General features: G+C 41.6%; 1 protein-coding gene across 1 annotated transcript; it reads left to right on the top strand.

Moving 5' to 3' along the window:
• Positions 1-898: 898 nt before the first annotated feature.
• LOC130470206 (protein FAR1-RELATED SEQUENCE 8-like) lies at positions 899-8,445 on the top strand. The gene is made up of 2 exons (XM_056839850.1): positions 899-977; positions 8,072-8,445. The coding sequence occupies exons 1-2, from the start codon at positions 899-901 to the stop codon at positions 8,443-8,445; spliced, it is 453 nt and encodes a 150-aa protein (XP_056695828.1).
• Positions 8,446-19,232: the final 10,787 nt, after the last annotated feature.

Raw genomic sequence — 19,232 nt, 5'->3', positions numbered from 1 at the left:
GTGTTATAATGGGTCGTGTTTAAAAGGGATAAAGGAAATTGTGTTAGACTGGGCTTGACTAGGCTTTTGTTTCTCTTTTGTAAATAAGGCTCATGCATAACCCGTTCCATGTACTTTGACGGGTTGGATCTTATCGTGTTAGCGGATTCTTTTACGAAACCTTATACTTTTTTGTACTCCCTCCGTATTTATTTAAGAGATACACTTGCTTTTTCCGGCCGTATTTATTTAAGAGATACACTTGCCATTTTTAGTAATTTATCAACCCCATCATTTAATTAAATAATACATCTAATTTACCCTATGACCCACCATCATATTAAACAAATAATTTCATAAACTCACCCTACCTCCCCCCAAATGACATGGTCCCCACTTGTTTACTTATTAAAATATCTACCTAACCCCACTTGCTTTATTATTTTATTTTTTTCTTAATACACGTGCTCGACCAAGTAAATCTCTTAAATAAATACGGAGGAAGTACTATTTAAACATAAGCGCATCGACGTGCGGGTCGGTCCGCTGAGCTCGTTTCAAATTTCAAAAATGATTTCCATGCCCAGCCCATAGCCTATCATCACGTCTCTCGTTTCATGTCAGGTTCATAACGAGTTTGTGTCGTGCCAAACCGCAATTTTTTGGCTGCCCTCGGGTACAGCCAAGCTGGCTGTACCCCTAATCAAACGACGTCGTGTGATGCGGGTACAGCCAGCGCTGGCTGTACCCCCCCCCCCCCCCGAAAACGACGTCGTTCAGCGTATTTTTATCCCCTTCCTGAGTTTCCTAAGTTTTCTAACTCTTTTTTTTTTGTTTCTTCTTCTTCAAGTTGCGATATATCTTGTTCTTAGGGTTTATTTCGATTTTTTCTCTCCTATTTTCTCTCTCCTCTGTTTCCATGGAGCTCGCAGTTATGGAAAATTCTGAAGCTCTTTTCGAATCTAATTCTGGAATTTTAAGTACATTGATGTCAGAACGTAAGTTTATATTTTTATTATTTTCATTTATTTGTTTTGATTTCAATGTTTTTGGTTTTGATTGTTTTCGATTTTATATTTTGATTTTGGATAAAATGTGTTTAGAATTTTGTTATTTTTCGTGTTTTCGCTGGATATTTCGATTTTGATTTGTTTCTTTGTTTTTGTTTTCTGTAGATTTTCTTATTTTTTTGCAATTGTACGTTATTTTTTGTTCGATTTTTATTCATAATTTTATTTATTATCAATGTATATAATGTTAATGAATTTTTAGCTCAGATCTTATGAACATTATATATTTTGATAAAATACATATTATGTTATGAATTTTTGAATTGTTCTGTCCCAAAAGAAAATATTGTTCATTGTTTACTTATAACATTCTTAACAAATATATGAATATTCAGTTCAAGGAAATTGAACATTGTCTACAACAATAATGAACATTTTATTGAATGACTTTGAATGTTACGTATATTAGTAATGAACATTGCATTGAAATATATTGAATATTTTTTATTTAGATAATGAACATTGTATTGTATTATATTGAACTTTCTATTAAGAGTTATTGATCATTACCTATGTTACAATGAACATTTAATTCAAGTATTTTATCATTATTTATAATTCATAATGAACATTTTATTTAATGATTTTGAATATTACCTATTGTTTGGGCTCCCAATTGATTCTCAATTGGGCCACTAAGTCCAAAGCCCAATGGCTCCAAACAAACAGCATCAAACCTACCAATGGCTAGCCAGCCATCCATCAAGGCCCAAGGCCCAAAAGCAATAAATGACCTATGGGCATTTATTATGCAAACACTATAAATAGGCCGCCAAGGCTCACACCTCAAGGTACGTCCAATTTATCGCCTTAAGACTACTCTTCTAGAGAACTTCTCTCTAGAATCCGAGCATCGTTCTTACTTAGGCATCGGAGGGGCTTTCCTCGGAAACACCCCCGAGGCTAGTGATTTTGCTCTTGTGCAGGTGAATTCGGACTCTACTCATTCAAACAAGCAAGATCTTCAACACATACGAAAGGGCCTTCATTCGAAGCCCATTGTTTCCATATTTATAACACCGGAACAATTTGGCGCCGTCTGTGGGGACCACTGAGAAAGAAGCTACCGGGCAAACACCGTTCCACCTTGTATATGGATCCGAAGCTGTAATCCCTGTGGAAATCGGAACAGAAAGCCTGAGGATCCAGGCATACAACAGGTATGATGGGCTCCAAGGAGAAAGCAACAACCAACTTCTGTCTGAAGCTCTCGATCTACTGGACGAAGCTCGAAACGATGCAAGGACACTCAACGCAGCCTATTTGCAGAGGGTCAACAAGCATTATAACCGAAGAGTCAACGCCAGACCCCTAAAAGTCGGTGATCTAGTGCTCAGAAACGCCGCCTCGGTTCAGAAAGGACGGATCCATGGCAAACTCTCAGCCACTTGGGAAGGACCATACATCATCCATTCCGAAAAAAGGCCAGGCACGTTTATGCTGAAACAGTTAGATGGAACAATTTTGAAGAACCATTGGAATACCGATGTTCTCAAGAAATATTTTGTATGATCTCTGTCTGTAAACCAAGTAAGTTGTTTAATGAGAAGAGGAAAGCCATTGGCACCATGTGTTTCATTAAACTTATCTCTATATTTATTGTCCCCTTATATATATGCAGCCTCGGATCTGATCAATCCGAGACTAAAAACAGGTTGACTTTGCCCATTCCTTGATAAAATGCAAGAAATGACCAAATCATACACTTCAGGGAATCGTCCAGAATCCTCGGATTCGCGATAACCAAATAAAACTTGTTCGCCACAAACAGTCGCTCGAATCAAGTTATAAAACTCCGGCTCAGATCCACGGATCGCCGAAGGCATAACTAAGAGGCAGACTAGCGATCTCTTGCCCAGGTTTCCGAACCACAAGAGATCGGAAGAACAATCCAAACCTCTGAGCAGATCGACGGATTTGAAGAGTCTGGAAACTAAAGAGTCTCTTAGCAGATCTACGGATTTGAAGAACTCGCAAAACTAAAGAGTCTCTTAGCAGATCTACGGATTTGAAGAACTCGCAAAATTAAAGAGTCTCTTAGCAGATCTACGGATTTGAAGAACTCACAAAATTAAAGAGTCTCTTAGCAGATCTACGGATTTGAAGAACTCGCAAAGTTAAAAAGTCTCTTAACAGATCTACGGATTTAAAGAGCTCGCAAGATCAAAAGGTTTTTAGCAAGTCTACAGAAAGAGGAGCTCGAAAAATCTACGGATTCAAAGACCTAAAATTGCGAAAGTACAAAGTTGAAAAGAAGCAGCCAAGTAACAAACATTCATTTTTTATTCAATATTTGGGGGGAGTACAAATACATTGAAAACCTCAAAAATTGAAAACAAAATGAAACAGTTAAAATCGGCAGCCATCAACAGACAATACCGGCCTACCGAAGTACTAAAGAAAACAAAAAGAAATGAGTACAACGCAGCGCCGAGGCAAAAGGGGGAAAGGCAAGCACATGTTCGGAAGTCCTCAACTGGAACCGACCGACTCTGAAGAAGACGACTGCCCGAATCCCTAACTCTTGGGAGTCTCAGGAGCAACCCCTAGGGGAGCATCCTTCGAAGAACCCCCAGCAGTAGTGTCACCTTCGGAAGACGCCTTCTGGGCCCGAGCCTCTGCAAGAGAAGCTTGACGTTCAGCTTCAGCTTCGTCTCGGTCGGCCTGGCACTCCACCAAGTGATCCTGGGCCCTCATCCAGAGCGGAACCTTCTCATTCCAAGGGAAATGAGGCATGTGCTTCGCAAACATGCGCCGAGCACCCAGGATGCCATTCCAGTATTGCTCTCTACACTGATCAGCAGTGTAGAGGTCAACTCTCTCTTGCTCCAACTTCCGAATGGCCGCATCCTTCTCTCGGATCTTCAGCTGGAGAACGGGCACCTTGTCAGCTTGATTCTGAATAATCTCCCGATGCTTGACAAACTGCTGAAGCCTCGCCTCCGCTTCCTGGCTCTGCTTAATGGCCGCCTCAAATTTAGACGTCATCTCCTTGAGAAGACTGTCTTTTTCTTCAAGTTCGCTCGCAAACTTGGCGGCCATTTCTTTCCTCTCCTTGTCGAAGGAAGCTATCTTTTCAGCATCCTCCTCGACTTGGAAAGTGAGCTTCCCAACTTCGGCCCCGATCTGCTCAGCCGACTCCCTAGCCTCACGACTGTACTGAAGGTACAGTTGCTTGACCTCCACCAGCTCGGCGAAGAGCTGCCCAGCCTTCTGGTCCAAGATAGGGATATCACGAGCATAAGCCTCCTGATATCTCCTCAGTTGTCTCTCCTCAACCGAGCTACACTCGGAAGCGAACGAGGACCAGAAAACAGCCTGGGAAAGAAGAAAAGATGAGAAAAGATGAGGAAAGAAGAAAACAACAAACCAAAAACGGAACTCAAAAGAGAATTTCCAACACTTACCTCACTCAGATAGTATTGGGCCATCATAGCTGGGTTCCTCTCCTCAGCTCCAGGAACCCTCCACTGCGGGTTGGCCCGAAGAAGATTCTCCCGTGCAGTTTCGGGACCCACCAAAGATCCCACGTGAGCCATGGGGTTCTCCCCCAAAACCGGAGCTCTAGCATAGCGAGCCATCGCCTCCCTTACCTCCTCGGGGATCCGTTTCAGCGGAACATCCGAGCAAGGGTCAGCGTGGATCAGTCTATCCAGGGTCGAGGTCGAAGTAGAGCCCAAGGTCGAGTGGCGCCTCTTCCTCGCCAGACCCTGTTCGGGTTGCTCCTCCTCAGCAGAAGGGACCTCCTTCTCAGCTTCGGGAACCTCTATGTGAGCTTCGGTGAGATCCACCATCTCCTTATCTGGACTTTTCTCCCTTTCGAGAGAAACGTCAGCAGATTCCTCCTTCTGCTCGGCCACAATAGGGACATCCGAGCCAGGAACAAGGTCGGCTTCAATCGCCTCCATCACCTTGGTTATATCCTGGATCTCGATCCCTAAAGCAGCAGACGGCTTCAGCGGAGAGGGGATGGTATCTTCCTCAGCCAACGGTTGGTCCACGGGCGGCGGTTCCGCAACCACCACACTCTTCAACTTCTGCCCTGGCAAGGGCATGAAGTGAAGGAGATTCTTGGGAGGAGGCATGACTTCCGAAACCGCTTCCTACAGGGCAAACGCTCAAAGGTCAGTTTCGGAAAAAGAGAGAACGGACTACAAAAAGCTCCAAGTCAGAACAAATACCTTCTCCGAGGACTGAGAAGCCTTCACTTTCTTCGGATGCGCGGAAGGCCTCAAAAGAGTGCTACCCTTCCTTTTGCGCTGATCCTAAACAGAGGAGACCAAGGGTCAATAAATGTAAAAGAAGACAAAGGAAGGAATAAAGAAAAAACCGTGAAGTACCCGGTTCCTAGATAAAGAGATATCTATCCGAGCCGGAGATGAAACCGAAGGAACGGCACGCGGCACAGCGTCAGTCCCAGGACCCTAAAAAGATGGTCCAGGACCAAGACGTTAGCCGACGGCCAACCAGAAAGAAAGACAAACAAAAGACTTCGAGATATAGAAACACTCACCGGATCCGAGGTTGTCCTCAAATCAGGGAGCACGACCGTCACTGGAACAGCTTCGGGAGAAGAGGCAGAATCCCACGGATCAGCTCGAACTTCAGATATCCGAGCGACACCCGACGGAGACAGCACGTAATCCTTCAAGCGAGGATTACGAGGATTCTCTTTCCCGAACTTGTAATCAGGAGCCGAGTCGTGAATGGTCTTCAGATCCAAAGAAATGCCCAAAACCACAGGATCAACGCAGCTAAAGCCGTACTCTGCAGAAACAAAGCACAAAACAAAGTCAATAAAACGAGACAAAAAGGAGGAGGACAAACTTACTAAAGCACGGTCCCAGCCGAAAGACACCTACCCCTGTCAAAAATCCTGCTGAGACCGGCAACAGCAAGAATGTCCTCCCGCAAGATATAGTTGAGGTTCGGGAGCCAGTTGGACGGCAGTTTGTAGTTGTCCTCCCGAGCCAAAAACCACTGGAGGAGATCCACGTAGTGGTGATGGTTCCGATCCGGAGCAGCCACGCTTCGCATATCAGGATCAGGAGTCACAAACCACTTCGGAGGGCGGTAAAAATGCGGATGCTTCGGATCTGTCGGCACACGAACGAACAACCACTCCGTCTTCCAATTATGGTCAGAGCTGAGGTAAGGGTAGGCCGTAATGTAGTTCGGCTCCCCCTTCCTTCGGGACCTTTTGTTGATGATGGTCCACCAACCATACCCATTCCCCTTGGAAGCGTGATTGAAAGACAGATCGTGGAGATCCCGAAACACGGCAACGGAACAGGGAAAGTTAATAAAATCGCACACCCATCTAAATCCGATGATGTGCCTCATAGATTTGGGGGTAAGTTGGGCCAAGCTGATGTTGTACGACACCAGAAGCTCGGAAATGAAGGGATCCAAGGGAAAGCGGAGACCGTTCTCCAAGTGATGAGTATACACAGAGATGAACCCCCTCGGCGGATGAGTCACCCGAGGACGCTCCTGATCGGGAAGCTCGCACCAGTACCCCAAGGCGTGCTGGATTCCGTATAACTCTTCGGCCCTCCGATGGTAGTTCCCCAGCTTCGCCTCCACCAACCAGTCACCACTGACCGATTTTTCCAAAGGACCATCGATCTTAGTGGTCTCATGCAGGATCGGGGCATACTTGCCCTGCGGATCAGCTTCAGTCCAATGAACTGGAAACTCAGGGTAAGGACGGCGCACACCCGAAGAACCAGCTTTCTTACCAGAAGTTGCGCGTTCAGACACGCTAGACCCGCCAACAACATCATCTTTAGAAGCATCCCAACCAGTCGAACGCCTCTCCGCCGGCCTCTCCGAAGGGCGACCCCTCGAAGTTTTATGTAACCTGCCCGAAGGCACGTTCTCCCTCTCACTAGAGGACCCAACGACGAACTTGCTTTTGCCCCTATTCTTTGCCATGGTCGCGAATTCTCGGCCTAGGGTTTAGATTGAGGGGTAGAAGGAAAAACGAAGAGGAAAAGAAAATTCAGAAACAAATTACCTTTTTCCGAAGCGGAATTCGCCGATAAAACGAATAACCCAAGTTCCCGAAGTCTAAAGCTGGCCGAAATTCGTAGATCTGAAGAAATTTGAAAACTGCGATCGCCGAAATTTAGAGAGAGAATAAGTTTGAAAGAAGGAGTAAAAAATTCGAAAGGAGCAAAGCACCCAGTATTTATAGAAAAGAAAGGGAGGCGCATCAACTTCCTCAACCCACGATCTCCACGACACAATACAACTCCCAACACTTGTCATCAATGCAAATCATCCCTTTTCAAAAAAGAGAGGGAACTTTCGGACTTCTGACAGCTGGAAACCCACCCATTTAATTCTAAATGGACCTGGTCTGGGGGGCATGTTGTTTGGGCTCCCAATTGATTCTCAATTGGGCCACTAAGTCCAAAGCCCAATGGCTCCAAAAAAACAGCATCAAACCTACCAATGGCTAGCCAGCCATCCATCAAGGCCCAAGGCCCAAAAGCAATAAATGACCTATGGGCATTTATTATGCAAACACTATAAATAGGCCGCCAAGGCTCACACCTCAAGGTACGTCCAATTTATCGCCTTAAGACTACTCTTCTAGAGAACTTCTCTCTAGAATCCGAGCATCGTTCTTACTTAGGCATCGGAGGGGCTTTCCTCGGAAACACCCCCGAGGCTAGTGATTTTGCTCTTGTGCAGGTGAATTCGGACTCTACTCATTCAAACAAGCAAGATCTTCAACACATACGAAAGGGCCTTCATTCGAAGCCCATTGTTTCCATATTTACAACACCGGAACACCTATGTTCGTAATTACCATTTTATTTAAGTACATTGAACAACACCTAATTAAGCAATGGACATTCTATTTTTAACATTACTATTTTAATATTGAATATTTTATTTAAGGATATTGAACATTTCAATTTTCCATTGTTAGTTATTATTGAAATTGATCATTCACTATTTTAACATTGAACAATCACTAGTTTAACATTGAACATTTCTTCCTTTCGCAGTGAATAAGGAAGTAAGTCTTTTTGTTGAAGGGTCAGAATCTATGTTAATGATGAAGGAAGTTAAAAATGAAGACGAAGCTTATGATTTGTATAATGAATATGCTTTTAGTAAAGGTTTTGGTATTAGGGTTGGGAAAGGTCGGAAGCGTCAAAACAGTGAATTTTATACTATGAAACGGTTCTTGTGTAGCTGCGAAGGGGTTAAAGATGAAAAAAGGAAGAGAACAAGGTCTTATGCTAGATTGGATACGCGTACTGGGTGTACTGCTTTTGTTCAGTTTTCTATTGGTAAAGATGGTGTATGGACGGTTGTGAATCATAATATGATTCATAATCATGCTATGGTTCCTCTAAATTATGAATATAGTAGTTGAAATAATTGAAGATTTCTAAACCAAACTTAGTATATCAGAGTAAACGAACATTTTATTAAAAAGAATTAAATATTTTAGCAAAATAAATTGAACATTTTTCGCAGATGAGTGTAGATTTAAAATTTTACTGTAGAAAAATTGAATATTAGTACAAAGAACATTTCCATTATGAATATAATACTAGAAATAATTCATAGTATATTCCAAAACAAAACTCTGTAACAAAATATATTCCAGAAAAAAAATTGAACATTTTATAAAAAGAAAATGAACTATCAAAATATATTGAATATTTTATAAAAAGAAAATGAATATTTTATCAAAATATATTGAACATTTTGGAGACAGACAGTTACCATGATTTCTGGATTTAGTTTTTGGACATATGAATGAACAAATGTTCAAATCATTTTAATTATATATATAACATTCGAAATAATTCAGTATTCCTAAAGAAAATCTCAGTAGACCAAAAAGGATATCCAGTTTGGAATATATGATCATTTTCCAAAAAGATATTGAATATTCTGCTATAATCAATTGAACATTTTGCATAAGATAGTTATCATGAGTTTGTTAGGTTATGATACATATGACATTTACATAAATCATGCGGAAACAACCATTAACCCAGGAAACATATTATTTACACATAATCATATAGCATAATTAGATGCATACTCTTTGTTGCGTGCCTTCCCTAGCTGCGCCCGAACCGAACAAGAACAAGTCTTTTAGGACTCCAAGTGTCGTCCCTCCGTAGAAAGTCCACAGCACGTCCGGATCCGCCTTAAGATTGACCAACTAGAATCGCCCTTAAGGTACTCAGAAAATTCGGCACTTTTGGGGCAAGATGGGTGTTTGAATTTTCTCTCAAAAATCTCACTTTTGAATACTTTAAAACTTGTGTATAAATTATGACCCCTAGGCCTTTATTTATAGAGTTATGGAAAAGGAATCGTAATCCTAGTAGGATGCGAATTAATTGGAATTAGAATTCTACATGAATTCTACTTAATCAATTTATCCAATAGGAATAGACATTTAATCATACACTGACTCTTGCAGATTCAGGAATCTCGCATGAGCTCAAACTCACACACACACGGCAGCCACAAGGGCTGCCCATGCGCGTGCGAGCAGCAGCCCGCGCAGCACGGCCCCACGCATGCGCGGCCTTGTGCGCGCTGGGCTGTGGCGTGCGTGCTTGCTGGGCGATGGCCTGGCTTCGTGCTGGGCCTTCGTCCGGCAGGCCTCGTCCGATGCTAATTCGTACGATACGCTTCCGATTAAATTTCCATTTCCGGAATCTATTTCCGATACGAACAATATTTAATATTTCCGATTCCGGAATTAATTTCCGTTTCGAACAAATATTTAATATTTCCGTTTCCGGAATTATTTTCCGATTCCGGTAATATTTCCGATTCTGACAATATTTCCGTTTCCGGCAATATTTCCGATTCTGGTAATATTTCCATTTCCAATAATATTTTCCGATACGTACCATGTTTCCGTTTCCGGCAACATCTACGACTTGGATAATATTCATATTTCCGATACGATCCATATTTCCGTTTCCGGCAATATCATCGTTTCCGGAGTATTCATTTCTTGCCTGTGACGATCTTAGCTCCCACTGAAACCAAGATCCGTCGGTTCCGAATATTCATAGATGGAGTATTTAATGCCATTAAATACTTGATCCGTTTACGTACTATTTGTGTGACCCTACGGGTTCAGTCAAGAGTAAGCTGTGGATTAATATCATTAATTCCACTTGAACTGAAGCGGCCTCTAGCTAGGCATTCAGCTCACTTGATCTCACTGAATTATTAACTTGTTTAATTAATACTGAACCGCATTTATTAGACTTAACATAGAATGCATACTTGGACCAAGGGCATTATTTCCTTCAGTCTCCCACTTGTCCTTAGGGACAAGTGTGCATTTCCTAATTCCTTTGTCGCTCGATGCTTGCTCTTGAACATAAGGTAAGAGTTGTCATCCTTATTATGTCCAGAGGTGTTCCTCGGTTTCAGAGTTCAACTGATCAAATAAACAGATAATCATAGCCTATGATTCATCCGAGCACGGCCATGCATTTCACAGTTTCTAGCTCTCCGAGTGGCCTTGTACAACTTTTAAGCATCTCATCCCGATTTATGGGAGGACAATCCCAATCTTGCGATCTTGAGATTAGACTTCGTTTGATAGGTGATTACCTGAGCGTTGCCTTTATAGCCTCCTTTTACGGTGCGACGGTTGGTCAACGTCAAAGCAACCAGTTCTCAAACAAGTAATCTCAAATCACTCAGGTATTGAGGATTTAGTGTCTAATAATTTAATGAAATTTACTTATGACAGACTTTCATCTCTTACAGTAAAGTTTCATAGGTCTTGTCCGATACTAGTCTTCCCAAAGTAAGTATCTATGCAAATGATTATGACATTGCCATGTCCACATAGTTCAAGAAACAGAACTACTAGTCATCTTGCATTCTAATCGTCTAACGTTTTCTATGCGTCCAATTTTATAGAAAACTCCGACTAGGGACCATTTTCAACCTTTGACATTCAAGTTCACTTGATAGACATTTCTTAGTCACAGGACTGGTCCTGACAGTCTATCTTGAATATATCGTCAAGTTGAAGGGACTCATCATTTAATAAACCACAAATTAAATGGAAAAATGAATTCCTTTCATTTATTGTGAATGATTAACCAATAATGTTTTACAAAGATTTAAACTCTAAAACTTTAAAACATTAAACAGAGACATCAAAGCCATTCTCCAATATGCTTGATTCCCATAGCTGCAGTGTGCGAGTTGTGCTTCGCTTGCGGCAGAGGTTTAGTTAATGGATCTGATATGTTGTCATCAGTTCCAATTTTGCTTATCTCGACTTCTTTTCTTTCAACGAACTCTCGTAGAAGGTGAAATCTACGAAGTACATGCTTGACTCTCTGGTGGTGTCTAGGCTCTTTTGCCTGTGCAATAGCTCCGTTATTATCACAATACAGGGCTATTGGTCCTTTAATGGAGGGGACTACACCAAGTTCTCCTATGAACTTCCTTAGCCATATAGCTTCCTTTGCTGCTTCATGTGCAGCAATGTACTCCGCTTCAGTTGTAGAATCCGCAATGGTGCTTTGCTTAGCACTTTTCCAGCTTACTGCTCCTCCGTTGAGGCAGAAGACAAACCCAGACTGTGATCTGAAATCATCTTTGTCGGTTTGGAAACTTGCGTCCGTATAGCCTTTAACAATTAATTCATCATCTCCACCATAGACCAGGAAGTCATCTTTGTGCCTTTTCAGGTACTTCAGAATGTTCTTGGCAGCAGTCCAATGTGCCTCTCCTGGGTCTGACTGGTATCTGCTCGTAGCACTGAGTGCGTACGCAACATCCGGGCGTGTACATATCATAGCATACATTATTGAACCAATCAATGATGCATATGGAATCCCATTCATTCGTCTACGCTCATCAAGTGTTTTTGGGCACTGAGTCTTGCTTAGAGTCATTCCATGAGACATGGGTAGGTAGCCTCGCTTGGAGTCCGCCATCTTGAACCTATCAAGCACCTTATTGATATAAGTGCTTTGACTAAGTCCAATCATCTTTTTAGATCTATCTCTGTAAATCTTGATGCCCAATATGTACTGTGCTTCTCCTAGATCCTTCATCGAAAAACATTTCCCAAGCCAAATCTTGACAGAGTTCAACATAGGAATGTCATTTCCGATAAGCAATATGTCGTCGACATATAATACTAGGAAAGCAATTTTGCTCCCACTGACCTTCTTGTATACACAAGATTCGTCCGCGTTCTTGATGAAACCAAAGTCACTGACTGCTTCATCAAAACGTATATTCCAGCTCCTGGATGCCTGCTTCAATCCGTAGATTGATTTCTTTAGCTTGCATACCTTTTTAGCATTCTTTGGATCCTCAAAACCTTCAGGCTGTGTCATAAACACAGTTTCTGTTAAAACGCCGTTTAAGAAAGCAGTTTTGACATCCATCTGCCATATTTCGTAATCGTAATATGCAGCGATTGCTAACATTATTCGAATAGACTTTAGCATTGCAACTGGTGAAAAGGTTTCATCGTAATCCACACCGTGGACTTGCCTGTAACCTTTCGCAACCAATCTAGCTTTGAAAACTTCAAGTTTCCCATCCTTGTCCTTTTTCAGTTTGAAAACCCATTTGCTTCCAATGGCTTGGTAGCCATCTGGCAAATCGACCAAATCCCATACTTGGTTTTCAGACATGGAGTCTAATTCAGATTGCATGGCTTCTTGCCATTGCTTGGAGCTAGGGCTCGTCATAGCTTGCTTGTAAGTCGCAGGTTCATCACTTTCAAGTAATAGAACGTCATAGCTCTCGTTCGTCAAAATACCTAAGTACCTTTCCGGTTGAGATCTATATCTTTGCGATCTACGCGGGGTAACATTTCTAGATTGACCATGATTCTCACCAGATTCTTCTAAAGATCTCTGAGTTTCATCCTGAATGTCATCTTGAGCATTCTCTAGAGTTTGTTGTTCGACTCGAATTTCTTCGAGGTCTACTTTTCTCCCACTTGTCATTTTGGAAATGTGATCTTTCTCCAAAAAGACACCATCTCGAGCAACAAACACTTTGTTCTCAGATGTATTGTAGAAGTAATACCCCTTTGTTTCCTTTGGATAGCCCACAAGGATACATTTGTCAGATTTTGGATGAAGTTTGTCTGAAATTAATCGTTTGACGTATACTTCACATCCCCAAATCTTAAGAAAAGACACATTTGGAGGCTTTCCAAACCATAATTCGTATGGAGTCTTTTCGACAGCTTTAGACGGAGCTCTATTTATAGTGAGTGCAGCTGTATTTAGTGCATGTCCCCAAAATTCTAATGGAAGTTCGGCCTGACCCATCATTGACCTGACCATGTCTAGCAAGGTTCTGTTCCTCCGTTCTGACACACCGTTCCATTGTGGTGTTCCAGGAGGAGTCAATTCTGATAGAATTCCACATTCTTTCAGATGGTCATCAAATTCATAGCTCAGATATTCACCGCCTCTATCAGACCGCAGTGCCTTGATCTTCTTGCCTAATTGATTCTCTACTTCACTCTGAAAATCCTTGAATTTGTCAAAGGATTCAGACTTATGCTTCATTAGGTAGACATAACCATACCTACTGAAGTCATCAGTGAAAGTGATAAAGTAGCTGAAACCACCTCTAGCATTTGTACTCATTGGTCCACATACATCTGTATGGATTAAACCCAATAGTTCATTTGCTCTTTCTCCAACTTTAGAGAAAGGTTGCTTTGTCATTTTGCCAAGTAAACATGATTCGCATTTACCATAATCCTCTAAGTCAAATGGTTCTAGAATTCCTTCCCTTTGAAGTCTTTCTAAGCGTTTCAAGTTTATATGGCCTAATCGACAATGCCACAGATAGGTGAGATCTGAATCATCCTTTTTGGCCTTTTTGGTATTTATGTTATATACTTGTTTGTCGTGATCTAATAAATAAAGTCCATTGACTAATCTAGCAGATCCATAAAACATCTCTTTAAAATAAAACGAACAACTATTGTCTTTTATTATAAAGGAAAATCCCTTAGCATCTAAGCAAGAAACTGAAATGATGTTTTTAGTAAGACTTGGAACATGGAAACATTCTTCCAGTTCCAAAACTAGCCCGGAGGGCAACGACAAATAGTAAGTTCCTACGGCTAATGCAGCAATCCGTGCTCCATTTCCCACTCGTAGGTCGACTTCTCCCTTGCTTAACTTTCTACTTCTTCTTAGTCCCTGTGGATTGGAACATAAGTGTGAGCCACAACCTGTATCTAATACCCAAGAAGTTGAATTAGCAAGTATACAGTCTATAACGAAAATACCTGAAGATGGAACGACTGTTCCGTTCTTCTGATCTTCCTTTAGCTTCAAGCAATCTCTCTTCCAATGCCCCTTCTTCTTGCAGTAGAAGCATTCGGATTCAGAAGTGGGTTGACTGACCTTCCTCTTTGCAGATTTGGCGCCAGTTTGCTTAGTTGGGCTGGCCTTGTTGCCACCTTTCTTAGCATTCCTCTTCTTTCCAGATTTCTTGAACTTGCCCCCACGCACCATAAGCACATCCTGCTTATCACTTTTGAGCGTCTTTTCAGCGGTCTTCAGCATACCGTGAAGCTCAGTGAGCGTTTTGTCCAGACTATTCATACTGTAGTTCAGTTTGAACTGATCATACCCGCTATGAAGAGAATGGAGGATGGTGTCTATAGCCATTTCCTGAGAAAATTGCTGATCCAGCCGACTCATATTCTCAATGAGTCCAATCATTTTGAGAACATGTGGACTTACGGGCTCGCCTTTCTTAAGCTTGGTCTCAAGAATTTGCCTATGAGTCTCGAATCTTTCGACTCGAGCCAGATCTTGGAACATGTTCTTCAACTCACTGATGATTGTGAAAGCATCTGAGTTGATGAACGTTTTCTGCAGATCTGCACTCATGGTGGCGAGCATTAGACATTTCACATCCTTGTTGGCATCAATCCAACGATTGAGGGCTGCCTGAGTGATCCCGTCGCCTGGAGCTTCGGGCATCGCCTCATCTAGGACATACTCCTTTTCTTCCTGCATAAGAACTATTTGCAAGTTCCTTTGCCAGTCAAGGAAGTTTTTCCCGTTCAACTTCTCCTTTTCGAGAATTGATCGAATGTTGAATGAATTGTTGTTTGCCATATTAAAAACTACAATTGAAAAGAATAAACAAATAAATAACCATTCACAGTTTCTCTTAATAAACTTAAATTCTAGCATTCATGCATAATTCAATGTTTATTAAGCATTTTATTCAAGTTATGTGTTCCGGCAGGTGTGAATAAAATGATTCCAAGATCCTAAAATCATTGAAGAACTAAGCACAGTTTGTCGACTTAATCCTAGAACATCTTAGGTAAGCAAAAGCCTTTTGCTAATAGTCTAGAAACTATTCTTGGTTGATAGGTACGTCTAAGAACTTATTAGGTAAACCTATCGAATTTGCCACGACATAAAAGGACTCCTTACTTATATCGTTGAGTTTCACCAAAACTAACATGTACTCACAATTATTTGTGTACCTTGCCCCTTTAGGACCAATAAGTAACACCTCGCTGAGCGAAAACTATTACTAGATTGATGTAAAGGATATCCAAGCAAGTGTATATTTTGGCATGGCACCTTTTAACTCAATTTTTTTAAGTTTGGAACTTAAGGCTCTTACTATGTTGGTTAGATTTTAAGTGAACTAAAATCCTTAATCATGCAACATAATCAAGCTTTTGATCTCATGCATTTTAAGACATATTTAAAGCAATAAATAACTTAAAACATGCATAAGATATTTGTGATCTAGTATGGCCCGACTTCATCTTGAAGCTTTGACTTCAAAGTCCGTCTTGAAAATCTCCGTGGGAGGCACCATTTTCTTCAAATAGGATAAGTTATAACTAATTACAACTATTTGATGGTACGCAGACCATATTTGAATTGAAAAACAACTTTGGTACTTTAGACCAATTACATTCAAATTAATGGTACGCAGACCATATTTTCTATCCTATTTGGGCCATACTAGTCACTTCATAACCTGCAAAACAGTACATATACTATATATACCATTCACCCATTCATTATCATGAATGGCCCACATAGCTGGTTAGTCAAACACATTATGCATCACGTAAACATTTGCAGCAATTAATCAAGGGCACCAATAATCTACCAATTATTCAGTCCTTATTAATTCTAATCGAGTTGTTTTAACCTTAAGGATTTGTAGACCTAATCAAGAGTTTATGACTAAAAGTGCTCCCACTCAAACCAATAAATTCATATGCTTTACAAATTTTAAACATAAAATTGTATTTCTAGTCTAACCGGAAACATACAAATTTAATTAAAATTTAAAGCTCATATAAATTTATAATTGAATCCAAAATTTTAATTTAATTTCAGTCGCATTTAAATTAATTCATGATTTTAATTTTAGTAAAATAATTAGAATAAATTCCATTTATTATAATTATAATATTCAAAATTAAAATCCAAGAAATTAATTCAAATTATTAATTTTAAAATTAATTAAAATTACGTGAACTGAAATTTTCAAATTAAACATTCAAAACGATCTAATCGAAACGCAAACACCCTACGCGTTGCACGCCCATGGGCTGTACGCACACAGCCATTGCTGGCCATGTGCGCGCAGCCCATGCGCTCGTCGCATAGCTGCTGCTGTCCCATACGCAAGCCTCCGCACAGCGCCCACCGCACGCGAGCTATCGCTCGCAGCGCGCGCGCGTTACCGCGCTCGCTGGTGCGCGAGATCGCTCGCTGGTGCGCGCGAGCCATCGCTCGCTGGGGCGCTGCATCGCTCGCTGGTGCGCGCGAGCCATCGCTCGCTGGCGCGCGAGATCGCGCGCTGGTGCGCGCGAGCCATCGCTCGCTGGCGCGCGAGATCTCGCGCTGGTGCGCGCGAGCCATCGCTCGCTGGCGCGCGAGATCGCTCGCTGGTGCGCGCGAGCAATCGCTCGCTGGCGCGCGAGATCGCGCGCTGGTGCGCGCGAGCCATCGCTCGCTGGCGCGCGAGATCGCTCGCTGGTGCGCGCGAGCAATCGCTCGCTGGCGCGCGAGATCGCTCGCTGGTGCGCGCGAGTGATGCTGTGCGCAGCGCTCGTGGCACGCGAGCTTGCGCTCGCTGCGCACGAGGCTGCGCGCTGTTATGCGAGGCAGCGCGCGCTGTGGCGCAGCTCGCTTGCTGCCCACACGCGACTGCCTTGGCTCGCCCCTCGCCCATGCCCATCCGTTCATTGCTCGTGGCACACGACACAAGGCAGGGCTGCTGCCTTGTGCTCGTGCACTACGCCCTTGCTCATTGCATTCGTGCCGCACGGGCGACGAGCTCCCTTGCTCGTCGTCGCATGCCCGCGTTATACAACACCCCTTAAGGGTTACGCGAAGCGTCCATTGCTTCGTGCGTGCAAGTTATTTGAACGAATCGCATAAAAATTTAAAATTTATATTTAAAATTAATGACAAATTAATAAATAATATTAATTTCATAATTTTAGGGCGAAAAATCGAAAATTTATTATCCAATTGATTTCCGATTGATATGGATTCAAGTCTAGGTCATAAAAATTTAAAATTTATCGTAAATTTACAATTTTTATGGTGGTTTTTAATCATAGGTTTCTAATTAAATTACAATTAATTATGAAAATCAAATTAATTCTAAATTATTCTAATTTTCAACAAATTAATCATAATTACAAATTAGATTGCATAATTAACAAGACTAGGCATTCAAACTTGTTAAACATATGCAGTAGGTCAATCAAAAATTCAAGATTTATCAACAGGAATCGCAAATATTTAATTTAACATCTTAAATTTACGAAATTTTGCATCCGAAAAACTAAAACCTTCGAAAAGTCATAGTTAGGCTTCGAATTTGAGAATTCTGGGTTCGGCAGAAAAATACTATTTTTGTCAAAATTTTAGAATGCCTTTTACATGCGGAATTGACACAAAAATCACTCAATTCGGATGAGTAATGAAGAAACTGCCGAAAAACTGCGTACATATAATTAAATAAACGCAATTTGCAATTAATTAACAATTACGAAAATTAATCACCCTTTTAATTCTTGCAAATTTGTAATATTTAACCATGTTCATGCAATTTAGATTATGAAAATAATAAGGGGCTCGTGATACCACTGTTAGGTTATGATACATATGACATTTACATAAATCATGCGGAAACAACCATTAACCCAGGAAACATATTATTTACACATAATCATATAGCATAATTAGATGCATACTCTTTGTTGCGTGCCTTCCCTAGCTGCGCCCGAACCGAACAAGAACAAGTCTTTTAGGACTCCAAGTGTCGTCCCTCCGTAGAAAGTCCACAGCACGTCCGGATCCGCCTTAAGATTGACCAACTAGAATCGCCCTTAAGGTACTCAGAAAATTCGGCACTTTTGGGGCAAGATGGGTGTTTGAATTTTCTCTCAAAAATCTCACTTTTGAATACTTTAAAACTTGTGTATAAATTATGACCCCTAGGCCTTTATTTATAGAGTTATGGAAAAGGAATCGTAATCCTAGTAGGATGCGAATTAATTGGAATTAGAATTCTACATGAATTCTACTTAATCAATTTATCCAATAGGAATAGACATTTAATCATACACTGACTCTTGCAGATTCAGGAATCTCGCATGAGCTCAAACTCACACACACACGGCAGCCACAAGGGCTGCCCATGCGCGTGCGAGCAGCAGCCCGCGCAGCACGGCCCCACGCATGCGCGGCCTTGTGCGCGCTGGGCTGTGGCGTGCGTGCTTGCTGGGCGATGGCCTGGCTTCGTGCTGGGCCTTCGTCCGGCAGGCCTCGTCCGATGCTAATTCGTACGATACGCTTCCGATTAAATTTCCATTTCCGGAATCTATTTCCGATACGAACAATATTTAATATTTCCGATTCCGGAATTAATTTCCGTTTCGAACAAATATTTAATATTTCCGTTTCCGGAATTATTTTCCGATTCCGGTAATATTTCCGATTCTGACAATATTTCCGTTTCCGGCAATATTTCCGATTCTGGTAATATTTCCATTTCCAATAATATTTTCCGATACGTACCATGTTTCCGTTTCCGGCAACATCTACGACTTGGATAATATTCATATTTCCGATACGATCCATATTTCCGTTTCCGGCAATA

This window comes from Spinacia oleracea, chromosome 3 (genome assembly GCF_020520425.1).
Source record: "Spinacia oleracea cultivar Varoflay chromosome 3, BTI_SOV_V1, whole genome shotgun sequence".
NCBI lineage: Eukaryota > Viridiplantae > Streptophyta > Magnoliopsida > Caryophyllales > Amaranthaceae > Spinacia > Spinacia oleracea.
Note: the sequence above shows the minus strand (reverse complement) of the source record. Positions and strands in the feature narration are given on the sequence as shown.

What these genes read in the sequence shown, in the direction of transcription:
- LOC130470206 (XM_056839850.1), top strand. Translation starts at nt 899, where the DNA reads ATGGAGCTCGCAGTTATGGAAAATTCTGAAGCTCTTTTCGAATCTAAT. An exon ending in AAGTACATTGATGTCAGAAC is followed by an intron (nt 978 to 8,071) that starts GTAAGTTTATAT and finishes TTCCTTTCGCAG; the next exon opens with TGAATAAGGAAGTAAGTCTT.